The 19,119-nt window shown below is 45.9% G+C and overlaps 1 protein-coding gene across 2 annotated transcripts in view; it reads right to left on the reverse strand.

The window, feature by feature from the left end:
• MDGA2 (MAM domain containing glycosylphosphatidylinositol anchor 2) overlaps positions 1–19,119 on the reverse strand; it is a 1,135,272-nt gene that overhangs the window by 48,153 nt on the left and 1,068,000 nt on the right. For both annotated transcript variants that reach the window (XM_063947538.1, XM_063947537.1), the window contains exon 13: positions 1,424–1,579. In XM_063947538.1, the coding sequence (XP_063803608.1) occupies positions 1,424–1,579 (156 nt within the window). The remainder of the gene's footprint in view (positions 1–1,423; positions 1,580–19,119) is intronic.

A 19,119-nucleotide genomic window follows, 5' to 3' on the forward strand; every position in this document is an offset into this window, starting at 1 on the left:
TCCTAACAGGAGTTAATATATATAGGGAAGAGATTGGGCACATTTTTTACATCATATTTGACTACTTTCCTGGAATACTTTTAAAACTAAGAAGTAAGAGGCTCAAGTTCTTGTAAAAAAGAGAGAATCTTAGAGATTGGAACTGGAAAATAGAAAATAAGCTGGTACTGCAGGTAATGGGTTGGTATTTATCCTGGAAGAGCGGGGTACTCTTCCAGATCCCTGCCGCTATGCTAGTGAATTACTCCATCAGGTCCCTTTCCCTCACAGTGTGTATCGCAAATGGAGGCATTTCCCAGCAAGAGTGGGAAAATGATAACAGTTATTTCTTTACCACTTCCATCACACTTGCCACTTGAACCACCCCATCCACACCACTGGAGGGGATGTCCCAAAAGCAGCCATAGAGTCAGAAAATGGGAGGGGTTGGATTGTTAGGTTGACGAGTATTTGGTAGACAGTCACTAGGTCAACCCCATACGGTTGACATGCACATGTCGACGGGTTCAAAAGGTCAGCAGGATCAATTGGTCAACATATTAAAAAAGGTCAGCATGTAAAAGGCAGACACCTGAAAAGGTTGACCTGTACAACAGGTCAACACAGTGAAAAGGTCAACATGGAAATGGTCAACACAAAAATGGTCGTACAGTTTTTGGGCGTCATTTTGTATGTTAAACCATGTAAAAGCTTTGCCCGCCACACTTTGGGCAGGTTACTATTCCCAATTCTAATCCACATGGATGGTAAAATATGGAAAAGAAAAATCTAAAGACTTGTGTTGACCATATGTGTGTCAACCATTGTCCTGTCGGCCTTTTGAACCTGTTGACCTTTTGTACCTGACGACCTAATGCATGTCGACACTGAAGTGAATGGCCAAATATTCTCTGTTAAAAACTGCGGAATATGTGTGCGCTATATAAGTAACTGGTAAAAAATAATAATATGGGGTTGATCCATTGACTGTCAACCTATAATCCGGATACCAATGGGATGCCAGAGTGGTAGACAGAATTAGGGGGAGATGTACTAAGCAGTGAAAGGGTGGAGAAGTGAGCCAGTGGAGAAGTTGCCCATGGCAACCAATCAACACTGACATAACATTTAGAATTTGCATACTATAATATTTTACAGAGCAGCTGATTGGTTGCCATGGACAACTTCTCATTTGGCACACTTCTTCACTTTTTTCACTGTTTAGTACATCTCCCCCTAAGTTTCATAAAAACAGTTTTATTATGGCTGGCATATTATATTCTTCATCAGAAATACATACTGAGGTTACCAGTCACCTCAGCTCTCCAGAAATACACAGCGGTTCGGCTGTTATGATCAGCACTATTCTGTTCCTTCTCTCATGATATCAGAAATGGTTGGCATGTTCCATAATCTCATGAATCATGCAATGGACGTACTGTACCTTGCTTGGACCCCCCAGCGTCTGTCGTAGGCCCTGTGTTTGGTGTATATCTAGTATCTCTTGTGCTTGCACTTTGCTTCGTCCAGTCAAAAATATCTGTGTCATCCTGGGTGAACAAGCAGATGTTACCGTCCTCAAATCCGCAGTGAAATTCCCCTACAGAAAAAAAAATATATAATTGGAATTAAGCTGGAGAAAGTTAGAGAATTACTCACACCCTTGTCTCAGCTGACGAATGACAAGAATAATGTTCTCAACTTCTCACACGCGGCTTTTATGAGTATAATAAAGGTGAATTTGTGGAAACTCTAAATAAATCCATTAGTTCTGCCAGTAGCCTCTGGCACCGTGATTGTGTCTGATATTCAAGTGACCTTTCAGCGTCCCTCCTGTCAGACGACCAGATCATGTGTCTGCACTATAACAGTGCCTGTGCCATATCTCCATTTCCACTAAATCTCCGGAACTGCTCAGAAAGTGTCCCACAATGTGATAAATGTTTACCAATAACATTTTCTTCACAGTTTTGTGGATGCATTTGATTATTATTATTATTATTATTATAAATTATTATTATTATTATTATTACTATTGTAGACTATATTAAGTGTACCAAGCTTGCATGCCCCTTAACTGGGTTGCCCACTTTTGAATAGCCCCTGCTTAACAACCCCAGAGCCGGCCTTAGGCATAGGCAAACTAGGCAAATGCCTAGGGCATTTGGTATGCTTAGGGGCACCAGCAGCTTCTGCTGATTAAAATGATATGCGGCATGCATATATTCTGTGTGTGACTGCGGCTGTATCTGCATATGAAATGCTACGTTGCAGTGTATTCCAGGTAATCACTGTAATGTAGCATTTTGTATGCAGATACAGCCGCAGTCGCATACAGAATATAGGCATGCTGCATATAATTTTTATCAGCAGAAGCTGCTTGTGCACCCTAGCCACATAGTAATGCAAATAAGATGTATTTTCATAAACAAAAGGCGCCCCGACGTTAGCAGAGCTACCAGCTGACTCATGCCAGGCATCTCCTGTAGAACTAGTGGCGGTGCTAGGGGGCACCAGCCAAAATCTTGCCTAGGGCATCATATTGGTTAGGGCCGGCTCTGAACAACCCCCACCCCCACAGCAAATACCACTGCAACTTTTGGTGCTGGATATTATATTTGTCCATAACTCTATAAGGTCAATTCAGTTAGGCACGAATAATTGAACCACTTGACTTGCAGAGTTTAGCTTGCAGCACCATAAGGATATGTACAAAACCACAAGTCCGGTAGGAGATTCAGCAGTGAGGGGGACAAGTTCTGCTGTCATTGCTGGAGTTTATATGCCATTGTAGCAGCAAATCAACCACCTCGTTCCTAATTGAATTGACTTGACCCATAAAGCTCTAATGAATTTCTATGGGTGAACTAAAATATTCTTGTTTTGCAACATTCGGTCTTATCGAGAACATGGATTCATTTAATGAGGGGTTTTGTGGTGTAAGGTGCTGATAGGGTATGAGATTAAGAAGAGGTCTTCAAAATTTGGAAAACTCCTTAAGATGACATATATTGTGAAATGAAAGAGGGAGTACATATGTAATATCAGCTGACAGGATGCCGGCTGTCAGGATCCCGACAGTGGCATCCCGCAAAATTAAATCTTGACAGTGGCATCCCGCAAAATGAGATCTTGGCAGCGACACAGCGAGTTTCTTTGGGGGCACACTGCGCTTGCCACAGGATCTATTCCCACTTGGGTGGTGGCGTGGACCCACCACTCGAGTGGGAATACCAGCTGCATTCGGAATTTCGACTGCCGGCATTTCACTGGCTTCTGGAATTCCGGCGTTGGTCTTCTGATCGCCGGGATCCAGACAGCCGGTGTATTAACTGCATCACTGAAAGAACTGCTAACAGCCATTAGTACAAAAAAATAATAACCGTGTTTATTTTTTTCTTTCGCTTATGGTTTAATACGGAGTCTCAAAAGGAAGAAGATGGTAAATAAATTAAGGCCTGCATAAAGGCTGATACACGATTCCAAGCTTTAGAATTCTGACTAGTTTGCTGTTTTATACATTCTGGGAGCGGGAAAACTGCCTATGCAGAATTCTACAGCCAGTTACGCTGTGAGCATGGGAAATTACAGCAAGCCAATTACTTTCTCTGCTTTTGAAAATAACACATTTTAGCTATTATTTTTCTTATTTGTAATTGATATCCTCTGGCACCTGTAAAGTTATAAAAAATTCAACGACAGCAACCTACAGTAACTCCTAACATCACATAATCTGAAAGTGTTCCAGTGGAGCAATCTGTTTCCCAGTTCACTTGCACAGCTCACACTTTTGTTGGATTCTGTGAAATAATGGGACATTCCATGATATGCGAATAATGTGAAGTTTATTAACAGTTATTTATATAGCTGATATACATGGTAATATGTGTAATCAATAAGGGATTTGGCTGAAGCTAATTCCACGCATTGCCTATTTCTTCTTATCAATCAATATTTTCTACACCATTCAGATATGCTTATAAACTTTAGCTTAATGTATATAGAAATATACGCAAAGCAGATTTTCCCCAGTAAACCAAGGGGCATTAGCAATAAGATTTGAAAAATGACATAGTAGTAGATAAATCATAGATCTTATTTACATATATTTGCAAAAATATGGTAAGCTTTATAGTATACAATTACTGTATATGGCCCAGGGTGGGTAATGTTATCATGGAGTGTAGAGACCTCCTTTTTCAGAGAAGTCTTGATGTTGCCCTTAGGGCTTATCATATTTTTGCAAATACAGTATATGTAACTAAGTTCTCTGAATTATCTACTACCGTGTAATTTTTCAAATCTTATTGCTATTGCCCCTTGGTGTATTTGGGAAAATCTGCTTGTGTATTTTTCTGGTTTAGAATAACCCCTTCCTTTCAGCACCTGAGGGGTATTACTTAATTTTATATCTTAATGTATATAGAAAGCTGTTTTGGTTTGTGAATGATAGCATGCAGATATTTCAGTGGTCATCATTGCTGCAAACGGGTTGCACGAATGTACTAGTCACCATTGCGACTAGCCGCACCTCCGTGTAACCTGCTCTGCGGAAGTGTATGTAGTATGCACTATATGAACCTATGGCTCGTGGATGAATGTGCAGTGTGCACGGATATTCACGGGTACGCTAACCGCAGCAAAAGACTCTCTAGCAGTGAGGATGAAGGGGGGCCCGTCTGTACATACAGAATGCTCTAGATGTGAACACAGAGACAAGGACAATCGACTTTCAGTTACCCGCGCCCAATGTATTCTAACATGTACAGTATCTTTATATCATGTGGTTTGTTCATCCAGTTATTATGCCCTGTAGCTATCAGCAGTTCAAAAATTGATGAAAATATTACCATACCATAGAGCACATGTATTATGCAGCAGATGTTACAGAGAATATTTAATCATTCACATCAGTCCCTGCCCCAGTGGCGCTTACACTCTGTATTCTCTACCATATGCCACACACGGGATGCAGTTAGGTTGCCGGCAGTGGGGATCACGGTGGTCAGGATAGTGACATCAGAATCCCGGCCGATGACAATGCCGCCAGTCAGAATCCCGGCTATTAGGGGCTATTCCCACTCATGGGTGTCCACGACACCCATAGAGTGGGAATAGCACCTGTGGCAAGTGCATCGAGCCACCGAGCCCGCAGCATGACAAGCGCAGCGAATATGCAAGGGGTCTGTTTACGCTCACCATGCTGACGGCATATTAACGGCCAGGATTCCGTTGCCGGCCGCCGGTATATGATATTGAACCCTTCAAACACACATGCTAGGGTTCATTTTTATATGTTTTTGTTCAGAAGCCAATTAACATACAGAATGAAGATCGCTAGTGCGTGCGGACTGATCAGTGCACTGACACACCACACTTTCTGTACAAAGCATTTCAGAGCAGTAAATGGGCAGTGACCATGCAATCCCATGGAACTGTTCCATCTTGTGGGAATGTCAGGGCCATGTAGACAGACTTCTTTTCTCGATCGCAGTACTGGGACGGAGATAGGATGCCTGATGATCTTTGCACTCAGTATGGGGTGGTTGCAAGTCCACATAATGATGACAGCTATGGACCTAAGGACAGTGGCGGGATAGGCTCCTATATGCAGTCACGCAGACTGTAATTATATACAGATTCTTACATTAGCATTAGGAAGGACGTAGGCTATACTTGCCTACTGTTCCAGAGGTTGCAGGAGACTCCTGATTTTTGAGGTAGTCAACAGGTAGATGGATCTCCCACATCCCTCCCAATTCCTAATAAAGCGGGCAGGATGAGGAGATTACACTGGTTATCGCGGCACCTTATGGAGGGGGTGTGGCTATGATGTAAAATTGTTATTTTAGCCCCACCCCTTCCTAGTGGATCTGCGAATTGCAGCATTTTGCAGCGACCAGAGCAGGACCCTATGATGTGACAGCCCAGCCCTGCTCACTCAATGTGGTCAACATCATCTCCTCTCTGACCTTGAAAGTAGACAAGTATGAAGTAGGCAGGCTGCTGCGGCCGAATGGAAAAGCAGAATAAGGCCCTATGTGTTTTCAGAAACTAATTGAAAACATTTTAGTAACACAGTTGCTTCTTTTCTTTATACTTAAGGTATAATGTAGTATTTTTCTCATTTAAAAAAGTCTATTATTTTGATAGCAAATTACCTAATCTGGTAACCCTACACCCTAGCATTCTGAAAAAATATATTACCATTCCTCCACTCCACATACACCTTGAGTAGCCTTTACCTAGACTTCTGCTTGGATGAACTGAAAATGTGTGCTGTTATCAGGCCCTGTGTACCAATGTAGCAACAACGCTACTGTGTGTTTGGTCACATGATCACTGTGCATTATTACATTGTGGCGGACTCATCCTGTTGCCTGCTGATGCAAGGGGTGTGATATTGCACGCTGGTGTCTGATCTCTGGCATACCCCATTGGGGCGGCTACATGATTTATTACTTATCAACCAGTAAGAACGTTCTACTTAATTATTTGGGGCCAATTTCCCCACTTAAGCAGGTATGCTGAATTCAAAATATGTGGCCACCCTGGTTAGGGGTGCATACATGGCTGTTGGGTTATCCAGGTGTCTGGGTGCGGGGATCTGCCGCAAGACCATAAATAGACAACAGGTGCAGTGCATCCGCAACATTGATAACTGCAACATGTGAAGATCTGCTTCAATACTAGCTGGAGACAAGAGATGGCAGCAGGACTGTAGAGAGCGAGGCAGAGCCTGGGTACTTACAAAAGAAAAACAGAAAACATTTATTTGTGGCATCACAAAGCTTCAGTGGGGGTAGCATTGTACCCCTCAGCCAGCAGCAGATCAAGGGGACATGATCATCACGATCGGCACCCCCCTTACTACACAGCCAGTGGAGCTTGCTGCACAGTCTCCTTGCACCAACCGCAGCAGCCTGGGGACACAGGCAAAAGCGGCTGGCAGGTATAGAGTAGAATGGGGGGCAGAGCGAACCGCGGACCTTGGACCCTCCATCAAGCCTGGGTAATTAGTACCTGCTCCCCCCTTCTCAGCACCATTGGTTCTCAATTCCAGTCAGCAAGTACCGACAACAGGTCACATTTCCAGGATTCCTTTAATCATGCCCACGGTAGTTAATCTATTTTACTGGGTTAGTAATTATTCCACCTGCCTCCACAGCTAGAAGTCCTGAAAACATGACCTGCTAGGGCTGCTTGAAAACTTGAGATGAAAACCACTGCTGTAGACAACACTGACACCTGCATTGTGCGGATCTGCTGCAATACCGGCTACATATAACATATGGTAAGCTCCTTTGTGTTTGCAAATAAGAGGGCATACTGGGGGGAGTACTACTGTTATAATATATACTGTGCTGTATAATCAGTATATAGTTCATTTTCAACTTTTGTTAAATATTCCATGGCATGATAAACCTCCCACTGGAAAACAGCGAGCTAATCAATAATGCAAATAATAGCTTTGTAACTAATACATACATTGTAGCAGTTAATGGGAATGGTTTATTTCTATCTTTACAAAGTGTAGTTTTCATGGCGGGTCTAGATGCTATAAATTGGTGTGTATCCCGTATGGTATGAAAACATGTAATTATTCTAATCACATGCATGCTATTTTTTATTTATTTTGTCTCTCTCACAAAGGAGATGTAGCCCTGCGGGTGGTCATTTTCTATACTCATATTTATATTTAATTTCTGATAGTAACAGTGCTCAGCAGCAGGTGACTTTAGAGGGAGTTTTAATGAAGGAATTCTCCTGACTAAAGAATATCTTAGATACTGTCTTTACTGGTATGATATGATAGATGAATCAGATGATTTCCTGTACATCTGGAAAACAAAAGTTATGCTCTCAGCTTGCTGGTGACCCTATAAACTGCACATAATCTGAATCTCAGCGTGAACCAAGGAGAAACTAATAATGCCTTTTTACGCTTTATTACATTTACAGCAGGTAGTCAGATGCATCTATGTGTAAATATACTGGGGCTGTTTCTGAGCAGGGTTGGACTGGCCCATAGGGGTACAGGGGAAACCACCAGTGGGCCCTACTGCCTGGGGCCCCACACCCTACTCTCAGGATCAGATTCCAGACTGTGCTGTAAACTAATCTAGTACATTATCTTGCATACACTACAGTATTTACTGTATATAATTATCTAGGGGACCAACCCATGCAAAATGGTTAGGCAAACCAATGTGGTGGCTGGGCACACCCCCTCTAGAGACTGGCCACACCCCTAAAAATGGGCCCCTACCTCTGTATTCCCCCGGTGGGCCCTACATGTCCCAGTCCGACACTGTTTCTGAGTCCTGCAAATTAGCTGTAGTTGCAGATGGAGTGACGGCACTGAGGTCGGTGACACTCAGTGTGGCCGATAGTAACCCTCTACAAAAAAGGGGAGTAGTCCAGAGGAAAGGGGTATAGTCAAATGTGAAAGTCCCCCCCCCCCCCCGTTGATGTCACTATAAGGGTAAGGCCTCATGGGAAGTCCCCGATTACCTCACTCTGGGGGCGTGCCAGGAGATGATGGGCTGCCCCCGAAGACTAGTGCCTCCAATGACAGCTCTTCTCAGTGACAGGAGCTGGTTGTCGTAGGATAATGTCACACACACTGCAGCACATGGCTACTGTCACAGTAGAGAAGCTGGAATTTTGGTGTCACCCACTGGAATGGTGAGACCTGGGTGCAACCCACTCGTGTCAGACTGGGGCATGAAGGGCCCACCCGGGGGGGATGCAGTGGTAAGGGCCTATGTTTAGGGGTGTGCCCAGTCTCCAGAGGAGGTGTGGTCAGCCACCACAGAGACTTGGCTAACCATAAAAGAGCACACGGTCTGGGTCCCTTGATAAATATATATAGTAAATACTGCTAGTTCATGCATGATAATGTACTAGAATAATAACCGCAATGCACTGTGGAAAATACACCATAGTCCTGATTTACTACATTATACTCATTTGAGTATCCTACCATCTGATGTGGGGATTGTGCGTGTGCAAGCAGAAGCTGATGCTGCCCATTGATTTTTCACCGACTGCCTTGACTGTCATTATTAGTATCTGCACTTGCACCAGGCCTACACTAAGTGCAAGAAATACGTCAAAAACACGTTTTCCTGTACCAATATACACGACTCGCACGGAGCTTTTCATACACTCCTGTGACACTCCCACAAGTCAGCGTGGTTACAAGCGATTGTATTGTCACTGCCCAGTTCCCACGCCAAAACACCCTTTATCATGTAAAGACAGATCTGACAAGGTTCCATCCAACTCAAAATAGGCAGCACATACATATAACATGACATAAAATGCATACATTTGACTCTGCCTATTCGCTGTATGCAAAAACTCGCTATTTGCAAGTATGCAAAGAGAACCGTCCAACTGAGAATCAGGCCCACAGTGTACTCTATCTCCACCAGCATTCCCATCCATAATTATTTCCTATAGGGACACATTTATCACAATCTGTATTTTTAATGCAAATTGTGTGTTTCTTGCTGGGAGATAGGCTGCGATAAGAGCATGGCCCGGAGAGGAGCTGGAAACAGAGTGATAGCTTAAAGGTGCATACACAATGGGCGTCTTTTCCCAGCGTATATACACAGCGATGATCGTGAACATCGCTGGCAGGAAAACAGCTCAGTGCATATACACTGAGCTATTTTCCCTGTGCTAGCGATGTTCACGGGGGTGGGTGTGAAGCACTTTCCACAGTAGGAGACTGTGGAAAGTGCTTCACTCGGCTGTACAAACAGCCCGACGGATGGCGGCAGCTAGCGTTGATGCGGGAGCGCGCATCAGAGCTCACCGCGAGTTTGAGCTCAAAGTAGCTAAAGATGCCAAAAGTGAACTACTTTGAGATCACAATCGCCCAGTGTGTATGGGCCTTAAGCTTCCTGGTTTGGGACCACCGCAACCAGTGAGCATGCATCATTTGTGGCAGGCGGAGAGGAATCCTCTCAGTTAAAATTTGCAATATAGTAGCCATAGGTGGTCATTCCGAGGTGATCGCTAGCTGCATTCGTTCGCTATGCAGCAATGAGACAAAAAACGGCACTTCTGCGGATGCGGCACAATGCGCACGCGCGATGTACTATTACAACGATGTAGTTTCACACAAGGTCTAGCGAAGCTTTTCAGTCGCACTGCTGGCCACAGAATGATTGACATGAAGAGGGCGTTTCTGGGTGTCAGCTGACCGTTTTCAGGGAGTGTTAGAAAAAACGCAGGCGTGCCAGGAAAAACGCAGGCGTGCCAGGAAAAACACAGGCGTGGCTAGGGGAACGCAGGGCATGTTTGTGACGTCAAAACAGGAACTGAATAGTCTGAAGTCATCGCAAGCGCTGAGTAGGTATTGAGCTACTCTAAAACTGCACAAAAAAACGAGCGAACAACTCAGAATGACCACCATAGGCTACTACAGGCTAATGCCATCAGCAGAAGGCGTTCACTATCAGGCCAAGCTTGGTACAGCATATGTGACAGCACAGCAGTCTCCATAGACACTTATGGGGGCTGCATTTACAGCAGGGAATTGAGTAGCTGCAGCAGATATCTGGGGGATCTTTAATATTTGTGGGTTCCCCTTGGAAATGGGGGCTTTTGGGGGATATCCCACAAATATTGATTAATAAATATGCACCATAGATTGTTCCTGTAAACTCTAGAAACTTTAAAAGAAATTTAATTTTCTGCAAATGAGCACTTGGTTCTGCTCTTTATTAATATTTAATAAGGGAATTCTTACTGTATGAATTATTTTATAACTGGCTGGTAAAGAATGTTAAACACTGTAAAGGACACAAACAGCCCCCAGTGTTCTGAAATTCTCATGCAGCCCTGGAAAGAAATATACAGCAATTTATAGAGCATGTCCAAGTTTTAATATACATAATATATTAAACAAAAATACTAAACAAAATATTGTCACAATTACAGCTTGACTACAAATCAGCTCATGGATATTGTGCAGAACCGATTAGCCAGATGGTAAGGAATTTGACGTTGAAAGATATCGCCCACTGTAGCATCGCAAAGTAAGAAAAAGTTGCAGAAAATAGAGTTTACCACTAGACACTAAAGTGATAATAAACAGTAGCCAATAAGACATTAGCATAGCTGACAGCTCATTGGTTACTATAAGTTACAGTACAAGTGTGTTAATTGTACCAAGGGGGTCATTCCAAGTAGATCGCACGCTGCCCATTTTTGCTGCGCTGTGATCAGGTCTCTACTGCGCATGCGTATACACCGCAATGTGCACGCATGTCGTACGGGTACAATGCGGATTGTTGCTGAGCTATGGATTTAACAAAGAATCCATAGACACAGCCGATCGCAAAAAGATTGACAGAAAGAGGGCGTTTATGGGTGGCAACTGACGGTTTTCTGGGAGTGGTAGGCAAAACGCAGGCGTGTCCGGGCGCTTGGAGGGCGGGTGTGTGACGTCAATTCCGGCACCAAAAAGACTGAAGTGATCGCAAGGGCTGAGTAAGGTCAGACCTACTCTGAAACTGCACAAAATGTTTTTGCACAGCTTGGCTGCACATGTGATCGCACACTTGCAAAGCGAGAATACACTCCCCCATGGGCGGCGACTATGCGTTTGCACGGCTGCTAAAAACAGCTAGCGAGCGATCAACTCTGAATGAGGGCCAATGTCATATGAAAATGTGTACACAAAGTGATTTTATTTGTTACCATTGTATCAATTTTTCTTTCTTTCTTGCCCAATGAATTACAAATCGTATTGCGAACCAAAATGCACTGCAGTGTTTGTGCTCCTCTCAAACCAGATTATTGGCGGGATGTAATGGCGTCCGAGTTTGACAGGGACGCGGGATGGTGGCCGAACTCAGACTTTTTTTTAAAACAGCAGTCATTTACAAGGCAAAACCATGCCGCCGTACATCTTAAAGTAGACATAGGATTTCAACCAAGGGGCCCATTTATCAATGACTTTTAGTTGTTTAAAACTTGTTGTGTATGATAAATGGTGCTCCAGCCAATCAGCTCCTAACTGTCATGTGTTTGAAAAATTACAGTTGGGAGCTCACTGGCTGAAGTACCATTGCAATGAGTTTTAAATGCTTTTGTACCTGGCGAGCAGCTCCCTACCTGTGCAGCTCTTGTGTGCTGGCAGGGAGCTACCCGCCGCGTTCTGGATTGCAGCAGCTGCGTGTGACATCACGCAGCCGCCGTGGAACGCCCCCCCCCCCCCACAACGGTCCGGACACGCTTCCGTTGTCTGGACAGCGCCCCGCCAATGGGGTTCTTATGCCGTTGGCACACCCACTCCCACCCCGCGATCACCTCTGCCTGTCAATCAGGCAGAGGCGATCGCAGATGGTGAGATGCTGATAGCATCTCACTGGGCTACCGAGGTGCGCACATACAGTGCGGCCGCTACGCGTGCGCACTCCACAAAGTAAGTCAGACTGCAATCACTGCCGCTGAGGTGATCCAGTCTGAATTACCCCATAAGACCTTTAATTTGGTATATGATGTGCCCTGCTCAGACAACGGCATCATAGAAAATAAGAATTTACTTACCGATAATTCTGTTTCTCGGAGTCCGTAGTGGATGCTGGGGTTCCTGAAAGGACCATGGGGAATAGCGGCTCCGCAGGAGACAGGGCACAAAAAGTAAAGCTTTTCCAGATCAGGTGGTGTGCACTGGCTCCTCCCCTATGACCCTCCTCCAGACTCCAGTTAGGTACTGTGCCCGGACGAGCGTACACAATAAGGGAGGATTTTGAATCCCGGGTAAGACTCATACCAGCCACACCAATCCAATCACACCGTATAACTTGTGATCAAAACCAGTTAACAGTATGATAACAGAGGAGCCTCTGAAAGATGGCTTCCTAAACAATAACCCGAATTAGTTAACAATAACTATGTACAAGTATTGCAGATAATCCGCACTTGGGATGGGCGCCCAGCATCCACTACGGACTCCGAGAAATAGAATTATCGGTAAGTAAATTCTTATTTTCTCTATCGTCCTAGTGGATGCTGGGGTTCCTGAAAGGACCATGGGGATTATACCAAAGCTCCCAAACGGGCGGGAGAGTGCGGATGACTCTGCAGCACCGAATGAGAGAACTCCAGGTCCTCCTTTGCCAGGGTATCAAATTTGTAGAATTTTACAAACGTGTTCTCCCCTGACCACGTAGCTGCTCGGCAGAGTTGTAATGCCGAGACCCCTCGGGCAGCCGCCCAAGATGAGCCCACCTTCCTTGTGGAATGGGCCTTAACAGATTTAGGCTGTGGCAGGCCTGCCACAGAATGTGCAAGTTGAATTGTGTTACAAATCCAACGAGCAATCGACTGCTTAGAAGCAGGCGCACCCAACTTGTTGGGTGCATACAGTATAAACAGCGAGTCAGATTTTCTGACTCCAGCCGTCCTTGAAATGTATATTTTTAAAGCTCTGACAACGTCCAACAACTTGGAGTCCTCCAAGTCGCTTGTAGCCGCAGGCACTACAATAGGCTGGTTCAGGTGAAACGCTGATACCACCTTAGGGAGAAAATGCGGACGCGTCCGCAGCTCTGCCCTATCCGAATGGAAAATTAAATAAGGGCTTTTATAAGATAAAGCCGCCAGTTCAGATACTCTCCTGGCGGAAGCCAGGGCCAGTAACATAGTCACTTTCCATGTGAGATATTTCAAATCCACATTTTTTAGTGGTTCAAACCAATGGGATTTGAGGAAATCTAAAACTACATTTAGATCCCACGGTGCCACCGGAGGCACCACAGGAGGCTGTATATGCAGTACTCCTTTGACAAAAGTCTGGACCTCAGGGACTGAGGCCAATTCTTTTTGGAAGTTGAAATTCCTCCGTCGGAGCACTCCGATCCTCGCACCACGCAACATATTTCCGCCAAATGCGGTGATAATGCTTCGCGGTGACTTCCTTTCTTGCCTTAATCAAGGTAGGAATGACTTCTTCTGGAATGCCTTTTCCTTTTAGGATCTGGCGTTCAACCGCCATGCCGTCAAACGCAGCCGCGGTAAGTCTTGAAAGAGGCAGGGACCCTGTTGAAGCAGGTCCCTTCTCAGAGGTAGAGGCCACGGATCGTCCGTGACCATCTCTTGAAGTTCCGGGTACCAAGACCTTCTTGGCCAATCCGGAGCCACTAGTATCGTTCTTACTCCGCTTTGCCGTATGATTCTCAATACCTTTGGTATGAGAGGCAGAGGAGGAAACACATACACCGACTGGTACACCCAAGGTGTTACCAGCGCGTCCACAGCTATTGCCTGCGGATCTCTTGACCTGGCGCAATACCTGTCCAGTTTTTTGTTGAGGCGAGACGCCATCATGTCCACCATTGGTCTTTCCCAACGGTTTATTAGCATGTGGAAAACTTCTGGATGAAGTCCCCACTCTCCCGGGTGAAGATCGTGTCTGCTGAGGAAGTCTGCTTCCCAGTTGTCCACGCCCGGGATGAACACTGCTGACAGTGCTATCACGTGATTCTCCGCCCAGCGAAGGATCCTGGCAGCTTCTGCCATTGCACTCCTGCTTCTTGTGCCGCCCTGTCTGTTTACATGGGCGACTGCCGTGATGTTGTCCGACTGGATCAACACCGGTCTTCCTTGAAGCAGAGGTTCCGCCTGGCTTAGAGCATTGTAGATTGCTCTTAGTTCCAGAATGTTTATGTGAAGAGACTTTTCCAGGCTCGACCACACTCCCTGGAAGTTTCTTCCTTGTGTGACTGCTCCCCAGCCTCTCAGGCTGGCGTCCGTGGTCACCAGGATCCAATCCTGTATGCCGAATCTGCGGCCCTCCAATAGATGAGCCCTCTGCAACCACCACAGAAGAGATACCCTTGTCCTTGGAGACAGGGTTATCCGCAGGTGCATCTGAAGATGCGACCCTGACCATTTGTCCAACAGATCCCTTTGGAAAATTCTTGCATGGAATCTGCCGAATGGAATTGCTTCGTAAGAAGCCACCATTTTTCCCAGGACTCTTGTGCATTGATGTACAGACACCTTTCCTGGTTTTAGGAGGTTCCTGACCAGGTCGGATAACTCCTTGGCTGTTTCCTCGGGAAGAAAAACCTTTTTCTGAACCGTGTCCAGAATCATCCCTAGGAACAGCAGACGAGTTGTCGGCATTAATTGGGATTTTGGAATATTCAGAATCCATCCGTGCTGCTTTAGCACCTCTTGAGATAGTGCTAATCCCATCTCTAGCTGTTCTCTGGACCTTGCCCTTATTAGGAGATCGTCCAAGTATGGGATAATTAATACGCCTTTTCTTCGAAGAAGAATCATCATCTCGGCCATTACCTTTGTAAAGACCCGAGGTGCCGTGGACAAACCAAACGGCAGCGTCTGAAACTGATAGTGACAGTTTTGTACAACAAACCTGAGGTACCCCTGGTGTGAGGGGTAAATTGGAACGTGGAGATACGCATCCTTGATGTCCAAGGATACCATAAAGTCCCCTTCTTCCAGGTTCGCTATCACTGCTCTGAGTGACTCCATCTTGAACTTGAACTTCTTTATGTACAGGTTCAAGGACTTCAGATTTAGAATAGGCCTTACCGAGCCATCCGGCTTCGGTACCACAAATAGAGTGGAATAATACCCCTTCCCTTGTTGTAGAAGAGGTACCTTGACTATCACCTGCTGAGAGTACAGCTTGTGAATGGCTTCCAAAACCGTCTCCCTTTCGGAGGGGGACGTTGGTAAAGCAGACTTCAGGAAACGGCGAGGTGGATCTGTCTCTAATTCCAACCTGTACCCCTGAGATATTATCTGCAGGATCCAGGGATCTACCTGCGAGTGAGCCCACTGCGCGCTGTAATTTTTGAGACGACCGCCCACCGTCCCCGAGTCCGCTTGAGAAGCCCCAGCGTCATGCTGAGGCTTTTGTAGAAGCCGGGGAGGGCTTCTGTTCCTGGGAAGGAGCTGCCTGTTGCTGTCTCTTCCCTCGACCTCTGCCTCGTGGCAGATATGAATAGCCCTTTGCTCTCTTATTTTTAAAGGAACGAAAGGGCTGCGGTTGAAAAGTCGGTGCCTTTTTCTGTTGGGGAGTGACTTGAGGTAGAAAGGTGGATTTCCCGGCTGTAGCCGTGGCCACCAAATCTGATAGACCGACTCCAAATAACTCCTCCCCTTTATACGGCAAAACTTCCATATGCCGTTTTGAATCCGCATCGCCTGTCCACTGTCGCGTCCATAAAGCTCTTCTGGCCGAAATGGACATAGCACTTACCCGTGATGCCAGTGTGCAGATATCCCTCTGTGCATCACGCATATAAAGAAATGCATCCTTTATTTGTTCTAACGACAGTAAAATATTGTCCCTGTCCAGGGTATCAATATTTTCAATCAGGGACTCTGACCAAACTACCCCAGCACTGCACATCCAGGCAGTCGCTATAGCTGGTCGTAGTATAACACCTGCATGTGTGTATATACTTTTTTTTTTTTTTTTGGATATTTTCCATCCTCCTATCTGATGGATCTTTAAGTGCGGCCGTCTCAGGAGAGGGTAACGCCACTTGTTTAGATAAGCGTGTTAGCGCCTTGTCCACCCTAGGAGGTGTTTCCCAGCGCTCCCTAACCTCTGGCGGGAAAGGGTATAATGCCAATAATTTCTTTGAAATTATCAGCTTTTTATCAGGGGCAACCCACGCTTCATCACACACGTCATTTAATTCTTCTGATTCAGGAAAAACTATAGGTAGTTTTTTCACACCCCACATAATACCCTGTTTAGTGGTACCTGTAGTATCAGCTAAATGTAACGCCTCCTTCATTGCCAAAATCATATAACGTGTGGCCCTACTGGAAAATACGGTTGATTCGTCACCGTCACCACTGGAATCAGTGTCTGGGTCTGTGTCGACCGACTGAGGCAAAGGGCGTTTCACAGCCCCTGACGGTGTTTGAGGCGCCTGGACAGGCACTAATTGATTGTCCGGCCGCCTCATGTCGTCAAACGACTGCTTAAGCGAGTTGACGTTATCCCGTAATTCCACAAATAAAGGCATCCATTCTGGTGTCGACCCCCTAGGAGGTGACATCCCCATATTTGGCAATTGCTCCGCCTCCACACCAATATCGTCCTCATACATGTCGACACACACGTACCGACACACAGCAGACACACAGGGAATGCTCTACACGAAGACAGGACCCACTAGCCCTTTGGGGAGACAGAGGGAGAGTCTGCCAGCACACACCAAAAAAGCGCTATATATGACAGGGATAGCCTTATAATAAGTGCTCCCTTATAGCTGCTTTATATATATCAAAATATTGCCATTAAATTTGCCCCCCCTCTCTGTTTTACCCTGTTTCTGTAGTGCAGTGCAGGGGAGAGACCTGGGAGCCGTCCTGACCAGCGGAGCTGTGAGAGGAAATGGCGCCGTGTGCTGAGGAGATAGGCCCCGCCCCTTTTCCGGCGGGCTCGTCTCCCGCTATTTTGTGAATCCAGGCAGGGGTTAAATATCTCCATATAGCCTCTGGGGGCTATATGTGAGGTATTTTTAGCCTTTTAATAGGTTTTCATTTGCCTCCCAGGGCGCCCCCCCCCAGCGCCCTGCACCCTCAGTGACTGCGTGTGAAGTGTGCTGAGAGGAAAATGGCGCACAGCTGCAGTGCTGTGCGCTACCTTTAGAAGACTGCAGGAGTCTTCAGCCGCCGATTCTGGACCTCTTCTTACTTCAGCATCTGCAAGGGGGCCGGCGGCGCGGCTCCGGTGACCATCCAGGCTGTACCTGTGATCGTCCCTCTGGAGCTGATGTCCAGTAGCCAAGAAGCCAATCCATCCTGCACGCAGGTGAGTTCACTTCTTCTCCCCTCTGTCCCTCGTTGCAGTGATCCTGTTGCCAGCAGGAATCACTGTAAAATAAAAAACCTAAGCTAAACTTTCTCTAAGCAGCTCTTTATGAGAGCCACCTAGAATTGCACCCTTCTCGGCCGGGCACAAAAATCTAACTGGAGTCTGGAGGAGGGTCATAGGGGGAGGAGCCAGTGCACACCACCTGATCTGGAAAAGCTTTACTTTTTGTGCCCTGTCTCCTGCGGAGCCGCTATTCCCCATGGTCCTTTCAGGAACCCCAGCATCCACTAGGACGATAGAGAAATACAGATATAGCCACGTTCGTTGTTGCCACGATGCATCACAGCATGCTGCAGTATGTGCCAGGCCGCCCATAGAAATAAATGGCATGCACGTGCATACAAACACGCAAGATTCATTCCCGGGCACAGCAGTCATGCCATCTGTGCATATTGTGGGATAGATGAGTGTTACTACATCTGTATGTCACTCATAAAAGTCGTTCTTTTGCTACTGTATTAATATATAGATATATAAGACTCAGGGGCGTTTCTACAGAGGAGGGGGCCCGTGTGCACCTCTGTGTGGGCACTCTCCTCTGCACGGCGCTATAGACTCCGGCATTGTGCCGGAGTCTACTGCGCATGCGCAGGTCTCCATAAACATGGCGCCTGCCATGATCCAGAGACCAATTTGGCTACCGCGCATGCGCGGTGGCCATTTTGGCTGCGCTTTCTGGCGCAATCACAGCTCCCAGCGCTGGACTCCGGAAAGGTAAGTATTAAAATGGGTGCAATGGGTGCAGTGTGGGCCCCCCCTGGACCCAGGGGCCCGTGTGCACCACACCCATTGCACCCATTATAGAAACACTAATGGTAAGACTATAAAATACTGAACAAGAAGAGTGAATTAAAAACAATGCAGAAAAGCTTCAGGACATGTACAAGGCAATAAATGAACGAGAAGGTGGAAATCCCCATTACATTTTGTTCTCAAGCACACAGAGAAATCCCCAGGCACAAATTAAGATAATATAACACACGTTGCCAATATGATGTAACCCAAAGCAAACACTCTTGGGTCCATCTAGTGCAATTTAGACTAATGAAAGGAAAGGTGAAATTGGTTGATGCAGTTATAGCACACTTGTAGCACATATACCGTGCTATTAAATAAGCCTTACAGTGTTCATTAAGAAAAAATATATATCAGGAAGAGTAGAAATCTGCCAGAGTTAAGGGCTTAGCTAAGTTCACGAGCAGAGTAATGAAAACTGAACTTTATATGGAAGAGACCGAGCGCAA

This window comes from Pseudophryne corroboree, chromosome 12 (assembly GCF_028390025.1).
Source record: "Pseudophryne corroboree isolate aPseCor3 chromosome 12, aPseCor3.hap2, whole genome shotgun sequence".
Lineage (NCBI taxonomy): Eukaryota > Metazoa > Chordata > Amphibia > Anura > Myobatrachidae > Pseudophryne > Pseudophryne corroboree.